Source organism: Alosa sapidissima, chromosome 3, assembly GCF_018492685.1.
Source record: "Alosa sapidissima isolate fAloSap1 chromosome 3, fAloSap1.pri, whole genome shotgun sequence".
NCBI classification, from domain to species: domain Eukaryota; kingdom Metazoa; phylum Chordata; class Actinopteri; order Clupeiformes; family Clupeidae; genus Alosa; species Alosa sapidissima.
The window spans coordinates 16,838,788-16,866,245 of record NC_055959.1 but is presented as its reverse complement, the minus strand read 5'-3'; the positions used below and the strand labels follow the sequence as shown (position 1 = coordinate 16,866,245).

The 27,458-nt window shown below is 45.8% G+C and overlaps 1 protein-coding gene across 1 annotated transcript in view; it reads right to left on the bottom strand.

Moving 5' to 3' along the window:
- Positions 1–1,085: 1,085 nt before the first annotated feature.
- Positions 1,086–27,458, bottom strand: part of cacng2a (calcium channel, voltage-dependent, gamma subunit 2a) — a 55,334-nt gene continuing 28,961 nt past the window's right edge. The window contains exons 2-4 of the mRNA XM_042084802.1: positions 19,207–19,290; positions 2,710–2,850; positions 1,086–1,672 (exon numbers count right to left, since the gene is read on the bottom strand). Coding sequence (XP_041940736.1) covers positions 1,104–1,672; positions 2,710–2,850; positions 19,207–19,290 — 794 coding nt within the window. The 3' untranslated portion in view covers positions 1,086–1,103. The remainder of the gene's footprint in view (positions 1,673–2,709; positions 2,851–19,206; positions 19,291–27,458) is intronic.

Sequence of the window (27,458 nt, the reverse complement as noted above, 5' to 3'; positions counted from 1 at the left end):
CTTTTCCTCCCCCTCTTCTCCTTCCTTTTTCTTTTTTTTTGGCAGTCGTTTCTGGAGTCTTTCCGCGTGATCTCCGACCCCTGTTTCAGCGTGTCAGTGAAGGGGTTCAACGTTTGCGTTTGCGCTCCCATGACAACCAAAAAAACAACAAAAAAAGAAAGCGAACAGGGACAGAAAAAGACGAGAAGGTTCTTTTTAAAAGAATAGATTTTTTTTGTTTTTGTTCTCTGGTCTCTTTTTCTCCATATATTCCTATTAAGGATGGTGGTCTCCGGTCCTCCTGGCTTGAACATCTCTGTGTTGAAGTCTCTGTGAAGCTTCCTTCTTTTCCTCTTGCCATAGTTCATGAAAATGAGTCTTTTTTTCTCGTAAAATATCACCCACAGCACTTAAATTGAAATTGTTGTTCCTTTTGTAGATTCTTTTGTTTTTGTTTTTGTATTTTTTGTAGATTTTTTTGCTTCAGGAAAGTCTTGATTATTAACTTAATTTATTTATAAAATTAATACATATATATATACTATATATAGTACCTTTGTAAGAGTATGCAGGTTGGGCTATTCATTACCGAATTCCCTACTGCACTGGTTCACAGTTTTTTTATGCAAATAATAAATAAACTAATAAATATGTCAATGAATTAAAAGAGGCCAGTGTTTAGGCGGGAGGGAGGAATAGCTTGTCACCCCATCGATATACATCTGTGTTGACCAAATTGGGATTTTTAAAAGGAGACAAAAGAAAACAAAAATGGTAGAATTTTTCGCAAGCTATCACCTCCCTGTTAAGACACACCACCTTCACCATGCCCCCACCTCCCAGAATGACATCCCTCCCACTCTCCCCACCCCCTCCCCTCACCCAAAGCACCCAACATTCTGATTCTCGTATCACAACCCAGACAAAATGTCTTCATCTGTGGCAAATGGGGGAAAATCATGCATACATGTTATGACCTTTCAAAAAATATCTATTGAACATAAATCAGATTTCTGGGCATATCTACTCCCCCTCTCTCTCCTCCTCCCCCCCCCCCCTCTCTCTGTGTCCATCATCTCTTCCCCCGATGGTCAGGGTCGGCCAGGCTACCCCCCTCCCCCCCTTCATACTGGCGTGGTGCGTCGGTTGGCGGCGTTGGCCGAGTCTTTCAGGTCCTTCTGGATGCAGTTGTGGACCTGCAGGAAGTTGTGGTCCCTCTCCGAGTTGTAGGTGGCCGTGGGTGTCCCGTGCGAGGCCTTGAGGGTGTCGCCTCCGCCTCCCCCTCCGCCCCCGCCGCCGCCGCTTCGGCTCAGCGTGTACATGGAGATCTCGGTGGAGGGCAGCGCCCCGAAGCCCTTGAGGCCCACGGGTGAGGTGTCGCGCGAGTGCGACGGGTCCGTGGAGCGGGAGGAGGAGCGCGAGCGGCGCCGGTAGCGGTAGCGGTAGCTGGGGATGCGGGTGATGGCCGAGCCCTGGAGGTAGTCGGCGGCACGCGCCCCGACACGCAGCTCCCGGTGCCGGTCGATAAACATGTGCACGGCCAGCACGCCCACCATCTCGGCCATGATGAAGGAGAGCGCGCCGAAGTAGAAGCTCCAGCCGTACGAGTAGCTGTTCTTCTTGCTATCGCTTTTAGAGGGGTCCCCCGCGTTGGCTGATATGTAAACGATGATGCCTATGATGTTGCTGAGACCTGGTGGGGTTAACAGTGAAAAGGAGATAGAGAGTAGAGAACAAGGACATCAATGTATTGCAATGAGAGACCTATTTTTTAAACATTTTCTCCAATTTAATGTATCAGTACTGTATGTAGGTTTCCTTACATTGGCATTACATAGTGTGGAAACTCTCTTTACTGTAAGTAGTGGCATTGCAAGGCCATTGGGACATAAAATTTAAGTTTTTAAACTTATGTCCGCTGCGAGGTCCTTCTCTCAAATTGCTTTGCCACTCATGATGATTCATTTGCACCAAATAACACACTAAACACTTTTCAGCTTAAGCAACAAAGTGTCTTTGGAGGATTTGGACGTTTAAGTCAAGGACAGGAGGTGATACGGAGAAGGGAATGAGTTAGCTAAACGTTTCTCTGTCCTCCCGGACTGAAATCCACACCATTCTTTTTTCAGACAGCAGACGGACGCTCGAGCGGGTGGAGCAGGACAGACCTGGCCCGGACCTGGTGGAGATTAGGCCCATATCTGGTCCAGAATTGGCCCTCCCCCCCAAGCCAAAAGGCGCTACTGAGAAGTCGTGTGTGACAGTGTAAAGCCATGATGATGGATCATTGGGAAAGTGTGTCAGGGACAACATATTTTTAGAGTTTAATCCCCAATGGGTTTCTCTTAGCCTAGCAACAGGATCAGAAGAAAAGAAATGGGAAAAAAGAGGGAAAAAAAGAACAGAGAGTTCTGTAGTGAGCGTCTTTCTGAGGGGTGTCAAGCTGTCATCCTGCCTCAGTACTGTACACTGATTCTACTGTAGTCAGACTCCTGGCTTGTGTTAATGTTTTACTATTGGAATACCTCAGTGCTGTGCATCCAATAGCATTCATAGACATGTTATGGCTAACACATGACCTATTCAAAATATGCCACTTCAGCATGTTACCTGTATGATTATATCCAATAACCACTATACCTCTCCAATATTCTCTCTCCTTTTCTTTTTCACTCAGTCCCCCATCCTCTCTTTCTGTCTTTCGCTCTCTCTCTTGTGGTGTGTTCTCACCTGCGGATACGAAGAGGATTCCGGCACTGAGGATGATGTTGTGGCGGGACTTGTAGAACTCACTGGCGGCTATGCAAAGCCCACCCATGAAGAGCAGGATGACACTGAGGATGGGGAAGATGCTGGACGCTCGCACCGCACCTGAGGATGGGAGGACAGAGAGACAGAGAGAAAGAGAGAGAGAGAGAGAGAGAGAGAAAGATGAAGGGAGGAGGGAAAGACAAGCAATTACACGCAGTGGTTTTAGCATCTGCTCCCCTCGCTCACAGCACAGCACAATCAACACTTTGTCAGCAGTGCAAATGTCTTCAGCAACACCATGTAATCTCTGTGTGCTTGTGTGTGTGTGATATGTGTGTGTGTGTGTGTGTGTGTGTGTGTGTGTGTGTGTGTGTGTGTGTGTGTGTGTGTGTCGCTCTCTCTCTCTCTCTCTCTCTCTCTCTCTCTCTCTCTATGTGTGTTGTGTTTGTGTGTGCTCTTTGTGTGAGACTGCTCCAGTGAGGCCTTCCTTCCACAAACGCTACTCATACTGGGTCACATATGCCTTTTACACCTTTTTACACAACGTATAAGAGCTGAAATGTTTTGAAGAGGGGCATTTTAATGAGTTATTGTTTAAATATTCCATGATTCATGTATTATATCTGAAGAAGACAGACCCATCTTTATATCTTTCAGTTCAAGGAATCCACATTCCACAAAACAGTCAGTGTACCTCCAGCTATCATGTTACTCCCTCATTCACATGAAACCTTTTCCTTTCTGTATGTTTGGAACTGCTATTTAAAATAGAACATTTGTAAAGAAAAGAGCAGCATCACAGTCACGCAATTGCCTGAATCTGCCCCTTGACTCCAGAGGGTTAACTCAATATCCTGGAGTTGCTATGCATCTGATTTGAGCGAGATACAGAACTAATTTTATCTGAAGTCTGCACCAGCAGAGAGTTTCTATAACTAGCGCACTGTCTAAACCTTAAACACCACTAACTTGCCAATTGGCACTGACATGAAGCTTGCTTGCATGCTCATACATGTCTTTTGGCAATGCAGTTGGCAATGCTGTGCTGTGAAATCTTTCTTACATTCTTGCAGGGTGTTCTGGCTCGGATGGATGAACTACCTACGGCATATGGATGGAGGGATTGAAGGGTATGTTTAACAGTCCTTTACATGACCACATGCCATCAAAATGGATACCAAAACTAGATTCCTTTAAAAACCTTATCTCAAAACATGGCACATTTTTTCACTGCTGCTTTAGGTGACTGTCCTTGTCCTCCGTTACCTTGTCCTTCCTTTCCTGACTGGTCCACAGGTGCACTTTTCCTCTCTGTACCTCTCTCTTCACCCCTCCATTTCCTCACTCATCTAATCTCTCCCTCTCTCATGCATGCATGCCTTCTTGTGCTCTCTCACTTTCTCTGGCTCCTCACTATCTGTTTAACATGCAAACTCAGACTCTCATCAGGCTGCTGCTTAAATTTTCACTACTTTCACCTCATCTCCATCATACTGCGGACTCAGCAGCCCCCACCTCAGCCACCCGCACTACCCCCACCCACTTCTCTCTCTCTCTCTTTCTACCCTTCTCTCTCTTTTTCTCTCTCTCTACACCCATCTCTCTCTTGCTCTACCCATCTCGCCCTCTCTCTCTCTACCCATTTCTGTCTTTCAACCTATCTCTCCCTGTCTTTGCCCATCTCTTTTTGTTTCTCCACCCCCCCCTCTCTCTCTCTCTCCATCTCTGAAGTGCTGCTGCTGCTGATGAAGCAGAGCTTGCGGTGCTGCGTGAACTCCGAAGCCCCTCTGCGTGGTATCACACACAGGCACCGACTGTAAGCACAGGACAGCAGTGCAGATTGGGCGAGCTCCGAACGGGACGGGACCGCAGCAAAAAAAAAAAAGGTCAGCCCAATGCGTCCAGCCTTTCCCGGTTCCGCTCACTGATAATGCGGCTCTCTGCTTGCCAAGGTGCTCCGTTGGAGGCTTGGATGGTTCTACAGATCTGAAATAAATAATGACATCCTTGACCAAGGCTGAGTCCTGGATGGATCTCATCCGGCCCAAAGCCGGGCCTTGTCCATAGCTGTCTGCTATCTGGGCTAAAATCTTGGCTTCGGCTGCTTTGTCTGCGGAGGATGCCCGCTTTTGCTTACCGCCACGCTGCGTTTCCCAGGCTGCCCTTGCGGTGTCTTTGCAGGCAAGCACGCGTGGAGAGAAAAATCGTTGCTTAATCAACGCAGGCTGCCTTCACAATTAAGCTGGAAACCGCATCGTCCAGCCACGCTGGATTCACACTTTCTCTCTCCCTTGTCATGTGGCAGATACTTCATCAAAAGGGACTTACGACCCGGCACCGTGAAAACCATACATCTCATTACCACTTGTTCCCTCGTGACCTTGGCATAGCGACTGAGCACTCGAAGATAAATATAGCCTACATATATAGTCTCTAAGTGGTGGAGGAGTTCATGTAGCGTAGAGCGCAACACATGCCATCATGAAAGGAGGTGAGAGAGCATGTGACTCGGGCGGTCACCTAGCCACACAAATTAGGGCTATTAGATGACAGGGCCTGGTCATATTTATGAATGTTATTTTCATTGTTTTCTTCTCTTTGACCTTCCTGTGAGCAGGTCTGTCTCTAATGATTTCTACCCTAAACCATACCGCACATTGCACAGCTTTCCCCGTTTCTACCTCTCACTCTTTCTTACTTTCTTTCTTTCTTTCTTTCTTTCTTTCTTTCTTTCTTTCTTTCTATACGTCTCATCTTTGTTCCACTTGTTTTCCTATCTGCTCCTGTGTCAATCAGGTGCAATTTTAGATTTGGGAGAAATGAAATACCCACTCTCCTTTCTCCACTCATCCCCTTTCTCCATCCCTCTCTCCGCCTCTCTTTCCATCGCGGTCTCTCTTTTCTCTTCGCCCCCATCTGCAGGGTGTTAAGTTGCAGGTGTTGAGCCATGATTAAATATTTAGGCACGCACTGGTTGATGACCCTGCCTCTGTCCCTGCCCTCTCCCCTCCTCTCTAAACCCTCTGCCCACAGGAGGCTGGGGTCCTTCACACTGCCAGTCACACAGTATTACCTGTGAGAGAGCCATTACCTTCCCTCTCTCTCACCAACCCCCACCCACCCAGCACCAGCCAGTCACCCACCCTCTTCAGTTCTCCCACCATGCCCTCTCACCGAAGGAAAAGCGAGAGAGGGAGAGATATAAAAAGCGGACGGAGGTATCGACTGTGGACTTGCACAGAGGGCTCTGAACCGCAAAGGCTCAAGGTGACAGCGATGTTCCCGGAGGTCTCCCCAGGGACAGCGTGCTGCCGGTCTGAGCTCCTCTCTCCAAGGACGGACAGAGAGAGAGAGAAAGAGAGACAGAGAGAGAGAGAGATGGAGAGAGAGAGGTCAGGGCCATCCAGGCCTTTGAGAACCTGCACGCTGCTGCAGCTGTTGTTGAGTTTTTTCGTTTTTGTTTTTATATTCCTTGTGATTTCTTCAAGTGCCCCTCTGGGTGTATTTTGTGTTGCTCAAAATACCTACCGGTATATCACTTTTGAAGTGCTAGACTTGCATACTTGTGCTGGTGTGTGTAAACCACAGCCCATCTGAAATATGCTACTTTCAGCATGCACAGTTTCTCTGTTGCAGCAGCTCTGCCTGAGCCATGTTGATGGCGTTATTACAGCTGATATATCTACGGTCTAAGTAGTTATAAACTTTATTAGGCCTGGCGTGAAATTAGTTCTTTACATTTCCTTATAAAAAACACAATGAAACCCTTTTGAGCCACAACTCCCGCCCCCAACCACACACACACACACACACACACACACACACACACACACACACACACACACACACACACACACACACACCATAAATCAGTTGGATGTTTGTAGCGCACACACTTCATCAGTGGTGTGGGTGCGCGTAGACGCAAGGATGTGCGGTGTGCATTCATATGTGCTAAAACGCTGTACGCTCGGTCACCATGGCGCGGTGACCTTCACAACGACCTCCCAGCAGAAGCACAGCTCCAACCGGGGAAGAGCGTGCCAAGTCTCCCCCCGGCACTCCGCACTAGCCTCCTCCTCACAGGAGAGAGAGAGAGACAGAGAGAGAGAGAGAGAAAGAGAGAGTGAGAGAGTGAGAGAGTGAGAGACACCCTGAAGGACCCCTATGCGTTTTGCACTTAAAGCTACATACTACCCACTTCTGCAGTGTAGCCAAAGCACTATGCTGTCTTAATGTATGTATGAGATTCAGAGATAGCACCTAAAGAGAGCTCTGCCAGTTGGCTGGGATTCAGGGAGAAGGCATGTGTGTGCTTTTATTTATTTATTTATCTATCTATCAGAAGCATACTGTTTGCTGGCTGGGTTCCAAAGCAATGGAAGAGAGTATTTTTGCAGGTTGTGGATGGGGGTTGGTGTACAGTGCTCAACTGATGCACTTCACCCAGACCTCCTCAGAGCCAAGCACCAGGCACCAGAGAGGCGAGGCCACTGTCCAGTTTCACCCCCAGTGTTTGTATGGACAGCGATGGAGGGCACAAACGTCTGGGACAGGGACACTGATCATTTATGCTCACTGAACAGGCCGACTAAAAGACTGGCTCGTGTCGTGTGGCGCAACGTAATGAAGTCCATGGTGGCCACTGATGGTGCAGACAAAAAGACATACACTGTACTGTAACTGTACCATGTTTGGTTTATAGATGGACAGACAGACAGACAGACAGACAGACAGATAGATAGATAGATAGATAGATAGATAGACAGACAGATAGATAGATAGATAGATAGATAGAAAGATAGATAGATAAATAGATATATACCTATGAAGAAAAGGCCGCACTTTGCATACAACCGTGTTTATTGCACATAATTGCAATAAACGAGTGCTTTGCATACAACCGTGTTTATTGCACATAATTGCAATAAACACGGTTGTATGCAAAGTGCGGCCTTTTCTTCTTTGGTATTACTTTGGTACTACGTTTGGCCAAGCACTCAAAAATTAATAAAAAACTGAGTGAAGCCTGCTCCTACCACACAATTCTCATAGATAGATACCTACCATACAACGGACAAACCAACATTTGCTTCTATCAAAAACTTCTAATTCCACTGAACTGAACTGCTGTTTGAAACCCTCCTCCACGTCAGGAGCCCTCCCCCCGTTTGGCCAGCGTGGCATAAATGAGGCCCGCAGCCCCGCACTTGGCCCCCCTGCCGTCCGTCCGGGATGAAGTCTGGGCGATCACGAGCTGTCAATCTCGCCTTCAGAGCGCCACAGAGCGATGACCCCCCCAAATTAAAGCACTGACCTCGCGCTCACGCTAAACGCCGGGGATGGCCGGAGGTACTCACCCCTCTCCCCCCTGGCGGAGCCAAGAGGAATGGGGGTGCGTGGGGGTCACCCCCGGGCTGTACGGAGATGCCTGATTAGTGAAGAGGTCGCCGATTTGATGGTGGTTTTTTTTACAAGGCTGGAGGTTGGCCAGCATGCGACACACCCCTTGTGGTATCTTTCTAAGGTTACCATGATTTTCCTGCCCTGCGGTAGGCTCCCGCGTTTGAATACGTACACACACGTACACACACACACACACACACACACAGACGTAGATGAACACACATAGACATGGACGAACAGACACACACACACACACACATACATACACATTATCTCACAAATGACCTTTCTACCAACTCTCTAGAGTCCTCTTTTCCCTATTACTGTCCTTGACCAAAAAAGTGTGTGTGTGAGAGGGACAGAGAGCGAGTGTGTGTACAAGAGTGTGTGAAAAAGAAAGCGTGAGAAGAGAAAGTGTGAGAAGAACGAAGGAGGAGGGAGGGCATTGATAAATCCCTCTGCTGTAGAGGTTGCCTTGGCAGGGAGACAGGCAGGTGCAGGTGAACTCGCTGACCCTCCAGAGGGGGCTCTTCTTGACTCCTATTATCCCCCCCCCCCCCCCACACCAAACACAGCTCAACATTGCAGCCGCAGTGCACCGGTTCGCAGGTACTTACCGGACTGCAACCCTTTCAGCTAGCGCGACGCCATGCTTGCTTGACCAGCAACCCCAATAGCAGCAGACACATGCTTATCTATGTGTGGTTGCAATGCTCACTATCAAACTCTGCAGCCTCCAACAGCTATGGATTCACTGACTATACAGTGTGCAAGCATAGTGTTCCAAACCTGTAGCGTCACCAGGAACATCAAATCACTGCTAAACACTACAAAAATGCAAAATGCAAATTCAAACTTGGCAGTCAACAAACCAATAGTAGTACTATACACATGGACTGACACATCCATCTTGTAACCAACAGACATAAAAGGCTATCTCATACTGACCTCTCAAAAATACACTGCGTGTATTCTCTTCATAGCAAATACATTAGTTGACTGCAAACGATGATGTATAGATTGCAGCTCTAACACCTATTAAATGCACATGGTGTAAAGCTATACAAATATATGCAATAAACATATGTGCTTCGTACCACACACACACACACACACACACACACACACACACACACACACACACACACACACACACGAAATATGAATAAAGATGAGATGGGGCCCTTATCGCTCCCCCCACCCCCGTCATTGACAGCGATGTGAAAGGAAATTAGCATTCGTCAGTAATCAGCCTCCCACAACCTTGAATGTGCTGATGCGCAGGACAGGGTCATGCTAATCAGGTGCCTCTGCTTGCGGCCGCATTGATTAAATACTACAAACGCTTATTAATCCGGCCTGCCTCGCCGCCATGCTGCTGCTCTGCTCCCCAAAACACTGCTCTACCTGCACGCACACACACACAAACGCACACACACACACACACACACACAAACACAAACACACACACACACACACACACACACACACACACACACACAAACACACACACACACACAAACACAAACACACACACACACACACACACAAACACAAACACACACACAAACACAAACACACACACACACACACACACACACACACACACACACACACACACACACACACACACAAACACACACACACACACACACACAAAAACACACACACACACACACACACACACACATACTCTTTACCTATCTCTTACTCCCTTATACAATTAATCTCTCTCTTTCTCTTTTTTTCTCTCTCTCACATACACACACATACACAATAACACACACTGTATCTCTTCATCTCTACACAAGCACACAATTCACTTCTTACTCTCTCTCAAATCAAATAATGTGTTATTGGCACAAATGTATTGTGAATATAAGTCAAGTCAAGTCAAGTCAAGTTTATTTATATAGCACATTTCATACACAGAGGTCATTCAATGTGCTTTACATAAACAAAACCAAACGATAATAACAAATAAAAGCATAGAAGGGCAATATAGTCAAAGAATAGTTAAAAGGTAAAGATCATAATAAAAAGAAAACATAAAACACAAGGTAAAATCATTTAAAAATAAAGAATAACTAGTAAGCAAAAACAAAGGCAAAAGTAGTAAAAAAAGTAATAAAAGTCAAAGTAGAATAATTATCGAGGCAGATTCAGAATTTGTAACTCGGCACAGTTAGCAGAAAGCGTCTGAGAACAGTTTGGTCTTAAGTCTAGATTTAAAACTGGCTACAGTTGGGGCCTTTTTAATGTCATCCGAAAGTTGGTTCCACAGCTGAGCCGCATAGCAGCTAAAAGCTGCTTCACCATGTTTAGTTCTAACTGTAGGTTTTACTAGCAGGTTTTTCACCTGGGACCTGAGAGGACGAGAAGGTGTGTACTGCTGAAGCATGTCTGACAAGTATTTAGGTCCTGCTCCATTTACTGATTTATAAACAAGCAATAGTGCTTTAAAGTCAATTCTGTGACTTACTGGAAGCCAGTGCAAGGACTTAAGAATTGGAGTAATGTGGTCAGTTCTTTTAGTTTTTGTTAGAGTCCTAGCTGCTGCATTTTGTATCACCTGAAGCTGTTTAATAGTCTTTTTAGGAAGGCCTGTGAACAGTCCATTGCAGTAATCAACCCTGCTGGAGATAAATGCATGAATGAGTTTTTCTAAGTCATGTTTTGACATCAGCCCTCTGAGTTTGACAATATTTTTGAGGTGGTAAAAAGCTGATTTAGTTATCGCTTTCATGTGGCTGTTGAAATTTAGATCACTGTCAATTAATACACCAAGGTTTTTAACAGTATCCTTTGCCTTCAACCCTTTTGTGTCAAAGAGAGTGGCAACCCTAAGTCTTTCCTCATTTTTACCAAATATAATTACTTCAGTTTTTTCTTTGTTCAGCTGAAGAACATTTTGAGACATCCAGGTGTTGATTTGTTCTATACACTGACACATAGATTCAAGAGGACCATAGTTGTTTGGTGATAGAGCTAAGTAAATTTGTGTGTCATCTGCATAGCTATGATATGAAATCAAATTATTTTGAATGATTTGTCCAAGTGGGAGCATATAGAGGTTGAATAATAGTGGCCCCAAGATCGACCCCTGGGGAACACCACAGGTCAAGGACGTTGGTGTTGAGGTATAGTTTCCGATGGCAACAAAGAAGCTCCTTTCTTGTAGATATGATTTTAGCCAGCTGATAACTATGCCTGTAAATCCAACCCAGTGTTCTAGTCTGTGTAGTAAAATATTGTGATCAACAGTGTCAAATGCTGCACTAAGGTCCAGTAGCACTAGGACTGATGTTTTACCTGAATCTGTGTTGAGGCGTATGTCATTGGAAACTTTAATGAGAGCTGTTTCAGTGCTGTGATTTGCCCGAAAACCAGACTGAAAGTAATCAAAATACCCATTTGATGTTAGGAAGGTGGTTAATTGATTAAAGACTACTTTTTCAATAATTTTGCCAATAAAAGGTAGATTGGATATGGGCCTGTAATTGTTTAGCATGGAGGCATCCAGGTTATTCTTCTTGAGAAGTGGCTTTACAACAGCTGTTTTCAGTGACTTAGGAAAAGTGCCAGACAGCAATGATACATTTACAATTTGAAGGACATCCGCCGCTATGAGGTGAAAAACAGTTTTGAAGAAATTGGTAGGCAGAGTGTCTAAGACACATGTGGAAGGGCTGAGATTCTGTACCGTTTTTTCAAGTGTTTCGTAGTCTATCAAGCTGAACTCTGACATCAAGTTTAGTTTCCCTCTGTTTGTTGCTGGAAGTTCAGGTTGTTGAATTTGTAATTGAGCAGATATGTTGAGTCTGATTTTGTCAATTTTACCTTTAAAAAAAGATGAAAACTCATTGCATTTATTAGTTGAGAGAAGTTCAGGCGCTAATTGTGAGGGGGGATTTGTTAACTTATCAACAGTTGAAAATAGAATACGAGTGTTATTTGAACTTCTATTGATAATGTTAGAAAAGAAAGACTGTCTTGCTTTGCATATTTCAGAGTTATATGTGCGGAGCATCTCTTTATGGATTTCATAGTGGATCTGAAGTTTGTATTTACGCCATTTTCTTTCAGTCTTCCTACACTCTCTTTTTAGAAGTTTAACTGCTGGATTTTGCCTCCATGGTGCTTTCTGTTTGTCCTTAACTTTCTTGAATTGTAATGGAGCAATGTCATCCATAATGTTTGCCATTTTTGCATTAAAGTGATCAAATAAGTCTTCAGAGTCTGACAGTTGACTTGACTTTAGTGAAAGTGCTTGCTCAAAGAGAGCACTTGTCTGATCATTTATGATTCTCCTTTTTACCATCATAGCCATAATATAAACCTATTTCATATTGTTCCGATTCTCTCTCTGCCTCTGCACACACACACACACATACACACACATACACACACACACACACACTCACACACACACATTTACACTTGTCGCATATCACATATACAATACAGTTATTTGTCTAAATCAATTACAGTAAAAGCACACATCTCTTTTTAGATCAATTTACTGTCAGATATGTGACATTTTGCATTATCTTTGTTTAGTTTAAGCTAACATACCTGAAATTTAAATCAGAAATTTTACATATGGCTTTATATTACTGGGTAGCCATATGAAGTTCTCATAGCATCCCTATAAGGTAGGTCACTACGCATGCAAACGACTTAATAAACATAAAATGTGCTCTGGCTGCAGAGAATGAGATTATTAAACAGCGCCATCATCACCTTCTGCAGGTTTCAGTTGGTAAGAGACAATACTCTGCTGTAAGCTTGGTTTAAATGAGTTGCTATGTTGTTTTGATTAGTGTTTTTTGTTTTGCCAAAATGTGCCTGTAATGCGATTTCAAGAAACACTATGATACAATTAACAGCTTTTCAAAGTATTTTTTCCTGACATCTAGTTTTGGTATAATCTCCAAATTCATTCTTTCATTATTGATGGTATATGACATTTGAGCCACAAGCCACCCAGGCCGTGCAGCATTCATCATTACCAACTGTGCTATCGTTGGTGTTGCTGTGGAGTTCATATTTTACCTGGCTAGTTGGCTAGTTGTAAACCAAAATTCCTAACTGTTTGTTTTTAAACAGAGCACTGTATAATATTCAGTGAGATCTTACAGCATTGTATTGATTTCACCCACTGACTGAATTTGGTGACAGGCAACGGTGGTGCTGGTGGTGGTGAGGATGAGCAGGAAGCTCAGCTGAATGTGTGTCAAATACCCAAACGTTGGAGGTAAAAGTCTGTCCCTAATACTCCAATAGGACGGCAGCAGAGTGGGGGGAGGTAGGGGCCTGATGACATCAGAGCAACAATTAACCACCTCCACCCCCACCACCAAACCATCACCACCACCATCACCACCACTTAGTCCCTCAGATGGACAGAGCGCGTATAGGGTTACAATTGTTTGCCTCCCCTCTAGTGTTGGTGCGGTCCTGACCATCCAGACAGTCTGTGTGCCAGGGGCCCGCCGCAGCCAAAACATGCACACGTGGTCGGCATGGGCACGACGGCACAGTCCCACAGTTGAGTTGGCACAGTTGGCAGTTGCATGCCGATTCATATACACACACTCACTCTCCTGCCCAGTCATTGCATAGCCGAGGAGGTAGAGGTACCTAGTGTGTTGAAAGGTGATGGACAAGGCACATTTTCTACAGTAGTGTAAACCATCCTTACCAAAAAATAATTAATTTTATCAAGTAAACTATAATTAAACAGTTAAAGTATAATTTCCATACTTCTTTGGACTAAATTGGCCCACATTCAGTTTATAAGAGTAAACTCATAAGTACTGAGTAACTATACTGAAAGTAAACTAGTGAAGATACTAGTTAAATACTTTTAGCACACCTTTTAGTTCATGTATAAAGTAGTAAACTTTTAGGTGCACTACAAGTGAACAGATCTACTGTTACCAATAAACAATTTATATTGCTTATTTATACACTGCATTTATATTACACACCAATGGCGTATGCTGCCATGCAGGGCGCCAACTGGCACATCGGGAGCACTTTTTGGGGTTAAGTGTTTTGTCAAGAGGAGTTGAGCTCGTACCTGCAGCCTTGCGGTTCCTGGACAACTCCTCTACCTCCTGAGCTACTGCCGCACACTACTGATACATATTAATTTCTAGCCCAATTTGTCATGTTCATGATAGCATACTTAAGGTATATTCTCAGTAAAATATAAGTTTACCAGAAGGTAAGGGTACCGGATAAGGGTACCGGAAGGATAATCAGCTAAGTGAATGAAATTAAATGAGAATCTGTCATGCAGCCTCTCAAAGATCTGTCTCTGGCTACAAGTACAAGTAATATACTTATACTGACTTTTCCATCAGTATAAGTATATTAAGTATATTTAAGTATAAGTACAGTATAGGCTAGATATACTGTTTGTGTACATTCATGTGTGTGTGTGTGTGTGTGTGTGTGTGTGTGTGTGTGTGTTCCATCAGCTGGATCTGATGTGCAGTAGCAGTGTTTCCCACCGGCGCAGGCTTGTCCTCACGCCTGTGTGAGTACCAGCGAGTGCATTATAACCAGTGGTCCAGCGGACCAGAGGAACCCTGGGTCAGGTGACGCGGCCATGGCCTCGTCACATGATGGTGTTCCCTGGCCCAGGCCTCGGGCTGCCTGACAGGATGACTGGATGCCTAGCCCCTCCCCCATGTGCAGCTGGGAAAGAAAGAGAGAGAGAGAAAGAGGGAAAGAGAGAGAGAGAGAGAGAGAGAGAGAGAGAGAGAGAAGGAAAGAGGGACTCCTCATGGGTATTGCACAATGGGGTTTCTACAAGTAGGGTCTTCATCACCCATATTTATCTTGTTCTATCTTTCTCTCTTGCTTTCTCTCTGCATCTCTTCTCTCTCTCTCTCTCTCTCTCACACACACACACACACACACACACACACACACACACACACACAGACACAGACACAACAATATGACTAGAATGCTCCCGCCATCATTCAGCATAGTCCATTAAGAGAGGCCTGCCCCAGTCCTATTGATTTTTTTGACCCATGTCTCTTTGTGTGTGTGTGTGTGTCTGTGTGGGGGGTATCCAGTCTCAGCCAGTTTAGGCCAGAGTGTGTGTGTGTGTGTGTGTGTGGGGGGGGGGGGGGGTCTCCAGTCTCAGCCAGAGTGGCCAGAGTGTGTGTATGTTATGTGTGTGTGTGTGTGTGGGGGGGGGGGGGGGGTCTCCAGTCTCAGCCAGAGTGGCCAGAGTGTGTGTATGTATGTGTGTGTGTGTGTGTGTGGGGGGGGGGGGGGGGGGGGGGGGTTTAGTTTAGGCCAGAGTGAGTGTCTTTATTAGCCAGTGCCTCTTCAGTCTCTGACCCTTAGCAGACCTCCAGCCATGACCCACTCACAAAGCCCACACTGTCAATGTCATATACACACTCACAATGACAGTCACATGTATGCGTACACACACACACACACACACACACACACACACACACACACACACACACACACACACACACACACACACACACACACACACTTCTTCCCTTTACCTTTCTCTCTTTTCTCTCTCCTTTCTTCTGCTCTTCCTCTTCTTATCCCCTCCTCCTCTCATCTCATTCCTCCTCTCATCTAATTTTTCTCACCATCTCTTTCGCTCTCTATCCATCTCATTGTCTTTTCTCTTCCCCATTTCTCTCCCTCTATCTCTCTCTCTCTCTCTCTCTCTCCCCCCCCTCTCTCTCCCCCACTCTGCCCTACTCAGCCCTACGAGCCCGCTGGAAGATTGCAGTTTTGACACGGCATGATCTAAAAACCCAGTGGTGCTTCTCAGTGCTGCGCTCCACTCCGGCTCTCGGCGCTTATATAACTGTGTGTGTGTTTGTGTGTGTGTGTGTGTGTGTGTGTGTGGATGTGTGAACTGGCTGCCTCAGCTGCGAAGCCTGCACACTCGCCAAAGCGCCGTATCAAAAGCACAGCCTGCTCGCCTCGCTCGCGGTACTTGTGCGTGCTTGTGTGTGTGTGTGTGTGTGTGTGTGTGTGTGTGTGTGTGTGTGTGTGTGTGTGTGAGAGAGAGAGAGAGAGAGAGAGAGAGAGAGAGAGAAAGAGAGGAGGGGGGGTGCTTGTGTTCTTATACAAATGAGAGAGTGTGTTTGTCTGTATGAAAGCATAGATCTACAGAGCATCACACAAAGCTGTCTTTTCTTTTCTCATAGCCAGTGGTGATGCTGTCATTTTAGCTGATGTATTTTGAGAAGAGATACAGTACCTGTAGTCATTTATTTTTGGTGTGTGTGTGTGTGTGTGTGTGTGTGTGTGTGTGTGTGTGTGTGTGTGTGTGTGTGTATGTGTGTGTGTGCACGCGCTATCTCATGATGCCTGCTGATGCCGTGGTTGAGCTTTCCCAGAGTAAGATCACTTCCGGCTTCGTTGTGGCAGATCTGGTCATATGGTCTTACATAATGCCCCCTCAGTTTGGGAGGCTTTCGTTCTCTCTCTCTCTCTGTCTCTGTCTCTCTCTTCTCTCTCTCCCTCTCTCTCTCTCTCTCTCTCTCTCTTTCTCTCTCTCTCTCTCTTCTCTGTCTCTCTCTTATCTCTCTCCCTCTCTCTCTCTGTTTCTCATTCTACACTTTGCCTCACAACCTGCTTCTTGAGCGACTGTGAACTCTGTGAGCTCTGAGACGCCGTCGAAGGCTGTGACGGAGATGATAGCCACCACCACCGCTTTCTCTCTCACTCCAGGCATGCCGTTGAGCCCCTGGCATCCTTGCCGGCCACACACACACACACACTCACACACACACACACACACACACACATTCTACGCCATTGCCGCTCGATGTTCGCCCCGACCCACGAAAAAGTATGGAAGTACACATATCATGGAGCCGCAGACAGGCAGGAGAAGAAAGAGAGAGACAGACAGAGAGAGACAGAAAGAGAGAGAACCTGACCTATATAGGAAGGAGGCTGAAATATTTATGGATGTGAGTGTCCTAATTCACGAGCCACTGGGGGCGCAGTAGGCCTCATGGCCAATCACAAAAAGGCGGATCTCAAGCTCTCACTCAAAATCCCACCTACAGACAAACAAATACACACACACCAATGTCTGGTCTAGATATTCATGCAGACAGATTTGACCTTTCACCTCCAGTGGCATGAGACCTCTCTTCCCTTAGCTCAAGCCTCTGTCATCGTTCTGTATTGAGGTGCCATTGCTGTGTAAAGTTACCACACTCTATATACCCAACTGCCATCCCGTCCAGTGCTAGAGTAGCATGTAGCGCTAGCAGCGATCTCATTCCCCTGATATGAGCCTCATGAATCAGCTGCGGCGCCACGTCTGGACTGGATGACGGAGATGTCATCTGACTGTAGCCCCAGTGTTCTGGAGCCCCCCTGAGTAGCTATGTAGGCTAATGGATTAATACTGACTGTGTGGAGAGCTGACTGTAATCGCGTTTCCTCATCATGAAGTCATAGTGAGCGTCCAGACTTCTTTTCCATACGTAGGAACTGATGATGATCAGTCCTTAATATCTGTGTGGTAAAAAGTGGTGGTAAAGACAAGCTGTCAGATGTGAAAACAATTGGTTTGAGGGGTTTAGTTAGGGGAAAAATGGACACGTTATTGTTTTTTTGTCTACAGTTAGATGAAGAAGAACCGACACTTCCTTTTTTATGTAAAAAAAAATGGTTACACTTTACTTGACGGTATCTACATAAGAGTGACATGACACCGTCAATGAACGTGTCATAAACAATTATAAACAAGTCATAAACATTTATGACATAACGCTTCTGTCATTGAGTGTCATTCCGTTTTTGTTGTGACAAGTTAGGGTTAGGGTTAGAGGTTAGGGTTAAGGTTCATGTGTCATGATGTGTTATGTGTTATGTCATTCTTATGTAGATACCTTCAAGTAAAGTGTTACCAAATAAAATTGAAAAAGAGTAAAAAAAATGCCTCTCTGCTTTGCTTTAGGTTAGCAGCTTAATGTAACAGTGATACAGGTTTGTTGTTTGATGGGCAGTTTTGTCCTGGCACAGCTTGTTTGGACAATAGTTTTCCAAGTGTGCTTTGGCTTGCGAAAAAAAGGGCAGAAATCAATACTGTGTGTATACGAGGAAAAGTGCCCGTGTGTGTATCTGTGTTGGTGCTGACTTGGGGGGGGGGGGGGGGCCTTACCTTGGCCAAACCAGCGCAGACTGAGCAATCCCACAGACAGGTCTTAGACACACGCGCGCACACACACACACAAACACACACACACACACACACACACACACACCACACACACACACACACACACACACACATACACATATACAGACACACACAGACCTTTTAGCCTGAGCACTAATGCCAGGAGAGAACAAACCTGACACTGGCAGTGATGAACGGCCTGAGAGAGATGCGAACTGGTGGAGTGGAGAGGTGGGATCGGCTGGAGGATGGAGTTTAAAAATGGAGGCCCGTTCTTATATTGGTGTGTGTGTGTGTATGTGGATGATGTTTGATGATGTTTTTTTTTGTCGAGATGTATAGGTCTGTCTGCAAATCACATTGTGTAACCTTCTGTGTTTTTCTGGGGCAGTGGAGGAATTATTTAGAAGCAACTTCTTTGGCACCTGTTAGTTTGCAGCATGTTAGCATGGCAGGGTTACTGTAGGTCAGCTTTCTGGGTTGTCTCGCTGCGTATGCATGTGTGTGTATTTGTGTGTGTGTGTGTGTGTGGGGGTGGGGGGGGGGGGGGTGTCCTCATGACCTGAAAGCCAAGTAGTAGCCTAACACATGATAGTGTTGAAATGCGTTGTCTAGCTGGCAGATTTAACTTTGTGAATTGTTATGTTAAGTGTCACATGCTCAGAACTGCTTTGTGCTTGTGTAGTAATCAGTGGTGTTTTTCTGTGTGTGTGTGTGTGTGTGTGTGTGTGTGTGTGTGTGTGTGTGTGTGTGTGTGTGTGTGTGTGTGTGTGTGTGTGTGTGTGTGTGTGTGTGTGTGTGTGTGTGTGAACATAGAGGTGCTGTTTCCACACTAGTGTCATAAAGAAAAATGAGACACTCACGTAAGAAGTACTCTGAGGGATCTGCTTCGTGGTCTGTGTCCTCTGGAAAATGATCTATCTGTTTACACAATCCTTTAAAGTTTCCTGCATGAGAGAAGAGACACACAAGAAAACGGAGAATGTGTTAGTAACGAAAGGGACACAAATCAACACACACAAAAAACAAAACAGCTTGACACCACGACTGGCAATGCTTCAAACATGACTCCGCTTATCAACTGCAGCCAAGAGGCGACTGTTTCGGTAGGGCTGGAGAACTATGAGATGTTTCTAGAGCTGCAGGCCTTGCCTATCACTTGTGGCATTGGTGTTTGCTGGTTGTGGGGGTATTGGTGGTGGTTGGAGGGGGGCATGCTGTGCGGCTTCACCATGCCTGGGAGTGCACACCCGAGGCCAGGCCTCTCCTCTCAGGCAAGGCAGAGGGCTGCTCTTTTGAGTGCAGGGCCCAGGGCCAGGACTCGCCAGCAGCAGGTGGCGGCTTGTAAACAAGAGGAGCACAGCTGGTGAGGACCTGGAGTCGCTCCAGCACCAGTGCAAAAAGGGAAGCTCATCTTCTAATTGCGTATTCATTTTGGCTGGCGTGCGCCGATGCAGCGAGCTGGAGGACACTTGAACCAAGTTGCCTCTTGCACTCTGCACACACACACACACACACACACTCACAACTCTTACACACACTCACAACTCTTTACAAACACTCACAGAGTGTATACACACACTGAGTTTAGCACTAGTCAGCCTAGCACCAGTCATCCAAGGTCAGTAAGAGGATGTGGGCAACATGCGGACGCCAGCTTGTGCCAAGTCTGAGCTAAGGACACAGCGGCTAATGGATTCAGAACCCCAATCAGAGCTGCCCAGGCACATCAGGATCCAGAGAGCTCATCTGGTGTCAGTGGTTCCCTTCCAAATCACCCACCGGTTAATTAGGCACCAAATGGGTAAAAACTGACCCCAGATCAGACTCAGATGCTGTGTGGGAGGCTGTGTTTGATGTGTGTATAGAGCCCAGGTATGGAGATACTCAGCCTGTTTTGTGATTCAGGTATAGAGGACAAAGAGATGATGCAATGTGTGTGTGTTTCTTTTGTGTGTGTGTGTGTGTGTATAGGCTATATGCGTGTGTGTGTGTGTGTGTGTGTGTGTGTGGATTTGCCACACACATCTGTGTGTGTGAGTGTGTAATTGAGTTGCAAGGAATGTCCGTGGAGTCTCACTGCGGAGGCGGGGAGGACTATGGGAACCCCTGTGCACACCGAGCCGCATGTAAACACCCCGCTAATCCTCAATGGGCAGGAGAAAAAGTGCTGATGTGTATTTGTGTGTGTGTGTGTGTGTGTGTGTGTGTGTGTGTGTGTGAGTGTGTGTGTGTGTTGTGTGGTGTGTGTGTGTGTGTGTGTGTGTGTGTGTGTGTGTGTGTGTGTGGAGAGAGAGAGAGAGAGAGAGAGAGAGAGAGAGAGAGAGAGAGAGTGAGTTCAGGTGTGTACATGTGTGGGATGTGTGTGTAGTTGTGCATGCACATTGTGTGTGTGTGTGTGTGTGTGTGTGTGTGTGTGTGTGTGTGTGTGTGTGTATGTTGTGTGTGTGGTGTGAGTGTGAATGTCCACTCCTTTACTTCACCTTGCTCTACTCTGGCTCAAACACAGGACATTGATTTCTATCAAGGAGCACTGTGGCAATTAGTGAGTGAGAGAGATGGAGAGAGAGAAAGATGGAGAGAGAGAGAAAGAAGGGAGAGAGAGAGCGCGACTAAGGGAGAGGGAGTGTGGGAGAGGCGCTCTTTCCAGGAAGGTGCAGAGCGGGGGAAAAAGATGAGGAGCGAACGAAAGCGAGTGGGAGAGAGTAGAAAACAGAGCCGCAGAAAGGAGCAGAGCGAGGGAGTGAGAGAGCAGAGAGAGAGAGAGAGAGAAAAACAGTCCAAGAACAGCAGAGAAAAGATGAAGAGGTGGAGGAGGCAGAGAAGAGAGGTCTTGTTTATCACTAAATGAAAAGAATTCCTTCCTTTTTTCACCACATCTGCTATCATGAATACGTGATATCCACATTTACACAACAAATGAAATACATGAAGTTTTGATTTTGGCATTAGAGAAAGCACCATGGCCAAAAATAAACTTGAGAGCCTTTCACGCATAGTGTGTACTACAAAGCACATCACCACACACACACACACACACACACACACACACACACACACATACACACACACACACACACACACACACACACACACACACACACACACACAGTTTTGTCGATCTGTGACTTAAAACGTCCATGTCTACACTTCATTCCAGGATGGCATCATTGCAAACTGATCATATATTAGATATCCTGCTCAGATGGATTCAGATACGAGGATACAGAACATTACATTAACTGATGGATTATTCACATTAATGGCAACCCCAACCCGATCATTTTATGCTTTGTCAGTGTGCAGGGGACTAGTTTTGTGCTTGTCTGTGTTTGTAGGGTTGTTTGTTTCAATTTATATGACCATGTGGTTATACTATTTTAGTGACACGCAGGCAGTATCTTGTGTACTGCTTTGGTGGGATCCACAGCCACTGCTGTACACTCTCACATGCCATGATTCTCAGTCCCTGTGTCCACTGTATATTTTTTGTTGTGTTTTTCGGGAGCTCCCAAAAGCCATCATCACCTCCTGGACTCCCCCGCCACCACCACCACACACGTGCCACGCCAGCCCTCTCGCCCATTCACTCGCTGCAGGCGCAATGCCTTTCTGTCACCTCAGGGGAAGCTGGGTCGCTGCCAGGACTTGTGCCAGTGCCGAGACAGAGACCAGGGGCTGAGGCCGAGGCCACAAAACACAACTGTCCCCCTCCCTCGCCCCTCACCCCTCCCATCACCCACCAACCCCAAGGCCCCGCTGTGCCTGGCCGACTCCTCGGCCCTCGTACATCACCCTCTCTCCCTGCCTTGGACGGACCTCTCTGTATCCGCAGGGCCCCTTGTCAGATGCACCAGGGCTCTGCTGATAACTGTGTCCGGCAGCCTTGGGCGTATAAATAATACAGGAGGCATTAATAAAATCATAAAATGAAACAGAAACTCTTATGATTCTCTATCGGCGAGCGGAGCGGGGACAGATGACCCGAGTTGTCTGGGGACGACCGGCCTGCCCTCTGGGCATCGCCTGAGTGGACAGGTGCGGGACTTACTAAATCAACGCAGGGAGAGCAAGGGGGATGGCAAGCAGGTGAGTGTGTGTGTGTGTGTGTGTGTGTGTGTGTGTGTGTGTGTGTGTGTGTGTGTGTGTGGACATTGAACCCCTGTCTAGCGATGTGAGTAAGAACTGTAGGCTGACCCCATGAACTCAGTGCTGTCAGGCTGACTCATAAAAAGCATAATTACACTAAACCTTTAGGAGACAGTCAGAGAGAGAGAGAGAGAGAGAGAGAGGACGAGTGGAGAGAAAGAGAGAGAGGCGGAGGTCACTGGTGGGATATGAGGGCAGATTTATGACCATCCCTAGCCCATAGGGACCAAGTTATCTTAAGCATTAGATGTCCTCACCCCTTTATCTCTGTCTATCTCTCTCTCTCCAATTAATGCTTCTTTGTCCTGTTACTGTATCTCCATATTATGCATTATTAAAATTCATTCTAGGTATTTTTACTAACTAACACTTCACTTGTTCTTCACTAAGAACAGACCAGTCCTGGTCACTAATCTCTACTGGTTTCACCTCTCTACCTCCCTGTCCCCCCCCTTTCTTTCTCTCTCACATTTTAAATAAATGAAAACAACAAATTGTGTGAAGAAATAAAGCTTGCTGTTTTCCCCAGCTCCCTCCTTTCGTGATATAGCTGTCTGTCACTAAGGTCACCTAGAGGAAGCTGCCATATGATAGCTATCAAAGGCAAGAACACCAGGAGTGAGACCAATAAACTGATCTTAGAAGCAAGGGAGGCTGTGAAAATGTCAACTGGCAAAAGAATGCATACAAAAACTGTTCACTATAAACTGTTAAAATAATGAAATCCTGTCATAAAAATGTCCTCCTCTCTCCTCTCCTCTCCTCTGCTCTCTTCTCCCCTCCACTCCTCTCTCTTCCTCTTCTCTCCTCTCCTCTCCTCTCCCCTCCCCTCTGAAAATTAGTAGGCTACTAATTCTCTGAGAACTGCCTGGTGACAAAGGAGCACATTTTGGCCGGGGAAACTGATTTTTACTTTTATCGTAATCTCTGACTGTTAATGAATTTTGCTTCCGCCCAATTTCCATTCACTGGCAAAGATTACTTAGGGATTATTAAAGATAATTGGAAGTGGTCAATTATCAACCCCCTGCCTAATGTATTGTGTACACACACACACACACACACACACACACACACACACACACACACACAGTGTGTCCTCCAGACCCACCGGTCTGCCACCTGACCTCTCCACCATATGTTTTCTTTCCAATTTGTTTCTACCTCGCATTATACTGCATTCTGATACTACCCCAGCAATCTAATGGTGTGTGTATTTCTGTGTGTGTGAGTGTGTGTTTTATGTGTGTGTGTGTGTGTGTGCGTGCTTCTACTTTATGTGTGTGAATAGGTGTTTATAACATTTCTATGTTATTTATAAGTGTGTGTGCAGACCTGTATTTGTGTATGAGATGTTAATAATGTTAATAATGTTTCCAGCTTTTCCTATAATATACAGCCCCTTATACCAAACCCCCCCCACCACCACCACCACCACCACCACCACCACCACGCTGTGACGGACGCTGCTGGTGCTGATGATGTCATGTAGCCAGAAGCACTGACAGATTCTCCCAGAATCCTTCAGCTCCCATGGGGAGGCGGGCCCCCAGTGCGCCAAACGAGGACTGGAGCCGACCAATCTCACAGCTCCCCTGTCCGAGACAGATGTGTGGAGCAGCCCGCCCACTCACAGCAACCCTCTCGAAGGTGATGTCATCCCTTTGAGCTGGAGAGATCGATGATGGATCCCACTCATTTGAAAATGGACATGGATGGGTTGTAGAAAAGGGAAGGGAAGAGGGGCTGCCTGGTGTGTGTGTGTGTGTGTGTGTGTGTGTGTTTGTTTGTGTGTGTGTGTGTGTGTGTGTGTGTGTGTGTGTGTTTGTTTGTGTGTGTGTGTGTGTGTGTGTGTGTGTGTGTGTGTGTGTGTGTGTGTGTGTGTGTGTGTGTGTGTGTGTGTGTTTGTCCGTATGTCTGTGTGCTGTAGTTGTGTGGGTGGGTATCTGGTGATGATGTTTCTTGTGTATGGTTGTGTGTGTACTTTTATCTGTTTGGTGCAAATATGTTTGCGTGTAGTGTGTGTAGTGTGTGTGTGTGTGTCTGTGTGTGTGTCTAAGTTAGTGCTTGCATTGTTCACTTGAGTTAGAGAGTCATAGAACTGCTAGGATGCCTGTGTGTGTGTGTGTGTGTGTGTGTGTGTGTGTGTGTGTGTGTGTGTGTGTGTGTGTGTGTCTGGGTTAGTGTGCTTGCTCTGTTCACTTGAGTTAGAGAGTCGTAGAACTGCTAGGAGGCCTGTGTATGTGTGTGCCCATATTTACAGTACTGTGTGATCATGTTTCATGTCGGAGTGTGTATACGACATCCATTTAATCCCAGTCTCTGTTCATACTAATTTAATCCCAGTCTCTGTTCATACTAATTTAATCTCAGTCTGCTTCCAGTGGGTGGTGAAAGAAAAAAGGAAAAAAAGAAAGAAATAAAGTTAGCAGACAGATTCCAGAGACTTGAGTGTGTGTCTCCATGGCTACGGTTGCGTGGGGTGCACTTACAGATACTCAGATAGATGGAGCTGAAGTTGGGGGCGACACTGACAGCAGAAAGACTGTGTGTGTGTGTGTGTGTGTGTGTGTGTGTGTGTGTGCTGTGTGATGGAGGTACAGAGACACCTGGCCAAGAGCAAAGCCAAGGTCAACAGAAGGTGGAACTGCAGTATTCATCTCTCTCTCTCAACACACACACACACACACTGACACAGACACTCTCCCATACATATGCTAGTTATGTACGACCAAAACCTAGCAAAAACTCCCAAGTCTATTCATTCGCCATTCGAAAAGATTCTCTGTTTGTTTTGTAATTGACATATTGCACAACTGCAATTTTTGTAATTGACATATTGCACAACTGCAATGAGCCAGCCATCTTAAATCTTACCTTTGCTCATCCTTAAGCCTGAGATCCACCCATCTGCACCTCCAGCCTACGATAATAATTGAAACTGTCCGTAACTGCAGACACCAGTGGACCCGTCACACTGTGGCTATTTAGCTGACATGAGCTTCTGTGTGATGGGAAGTGATGCTGCTGGCACCTCACTGGTAACCCAGATATGCAGCCTGAATTGAAGAAACTGCTGCTGTGCCCTGATGAAAGCCCTGCTGTTCTACAATCACGGCCGTTGCAGTAAGTCCGCAGTTACAAAAACGTGCTCTTGGACAGGGTAGAAATGTGGCCAGACCAGAGGCACCATGAGCTACCGTGTGTTGTGTGTGTATGTGTGCAACAAATTGTCATTAAGGGTCCAACCACTAAACGCAGGTCTGCCACTGGTGTGTGTGTGTGTGTGTGTGTGTGTGTGTGTGTGTGTGTGTGTGCGCGTGCGTGCGTGCATGCATGCGTGTGTGTTTACTACCCACGGATGGCTAAAATGGCAAAGACAAATTTCTTCACACTGGCTACTAAAACAATATTTACATCATTCACACATCACAATTTTTCCAATAAAACACAATTTTGCAAACTATTGTTGTTTTATCAAAATACTTGACACAATTCACAAAACCACACACCCAAATGGCAAAATACCTCATATAGCCTGCAAAATGAAGCACTGTAACCAAAACTACATATAGCATTATCAAAATCAAACTTTTGCACCAAATGGCACACACTTCATTCATATTACCAGATTTTTGGCTAACCAACTACACACTGTTGGGCATAATGAAAAGCACTCTCATCTTTAGTATGCTTTGCCATAATACTAAAACAAATTGTAGAATATTCTTTAGATTGTTCACATGCACAGAAATATTTGCATATACACACACATGCTGTTGAAACCATTTATTATTTTTATTTTTCACCAAACAAGTCAGTGCAACATATGCACAACAGATATATTTACATTGGAATGAACAAAAATATGCTCTTAAAAAAACAGTAAACTGAAAAATAAAATTGCAGAAAATGTTGGAGAAATGTTGTTGTCTTCTTTGGCCATGAACTCCTCTACCAGCTCTCACTCTTCCTCCCCCTCTCATTCTCACTCCCCCTCTTCCTCTCTGCAACGTCTTCCATTGTAAAAAAAAGGTGCTCACCTGTGGTCTTTTCATAGTGATTACTTCCTGATTGAAGTGGTAACAATTGACCATTGAGGTGTTTGACCTGGGCTCATATAAGTAAGTAAGTATATATACTCTTTTGATCCCGTGAGGGAAATTTGGTCTCTGCATTTAATGCATCCAATCCGTGAATTAGTGAAACACACAGAGAGGTGAAGCACACACTAATCCCACTGCCTGCACTAACAGCGGCGCTCGGGGAGCAGTGAGGGGTTAGGTGCCTTGCTCAAGGGCACTTCAGCCATGCCTACTGGTCGGGGCTCGAACCGACAACCCTCCGGTTACAGGTCCGAAGTGCTAACCAGTAGGCCACGGCTGCCCTATGTGTTGGCCAATTAGCTCATGTAGTGTCAATTTGAATGGCAGTGTTTTGAAATGGCAAACATGTGACTTTATGTCAGATTGTTGTGTCTTTTGCAGAGAACCATGTTCACTGCATTTGAAAAACGCCATTTTGAATTGCAAAATATGTGTAAATGAGAAAATGTGTTTTGGAGACTTGAGAAGAGGTTTTGCCCTCTGTGTGTCAGTTTAAATAATTGTGCTTTGAATGTCATTTTAGTGTGTTAGCAATTGGAAAAAGCTGTAACACAAACTGAACCAGCCTTGAGCGACACAGATACATTCTTTGCAGCGGCTCCCTTTGCAGGGGACTGCAGTGATGTCCACCCGGTGCGCACCGTGGTTCCCAGGTTACAGTTGCCGCAGTGATGAGGATGAATGGGTGCAAGGGTTAATGTGAGGTGATGGCACAGTAACATGGGCCGTCTTAATTAACAGCGGTAGTCAGGGCAGGCACAACAGGCCTAATCGGCAGATTAATCTTCATAATCAGAGGTTATTAATCTCAATAAGGCCTACCGCACGAGATGGAAGCGCAACTAAGCACATCGCTGTGC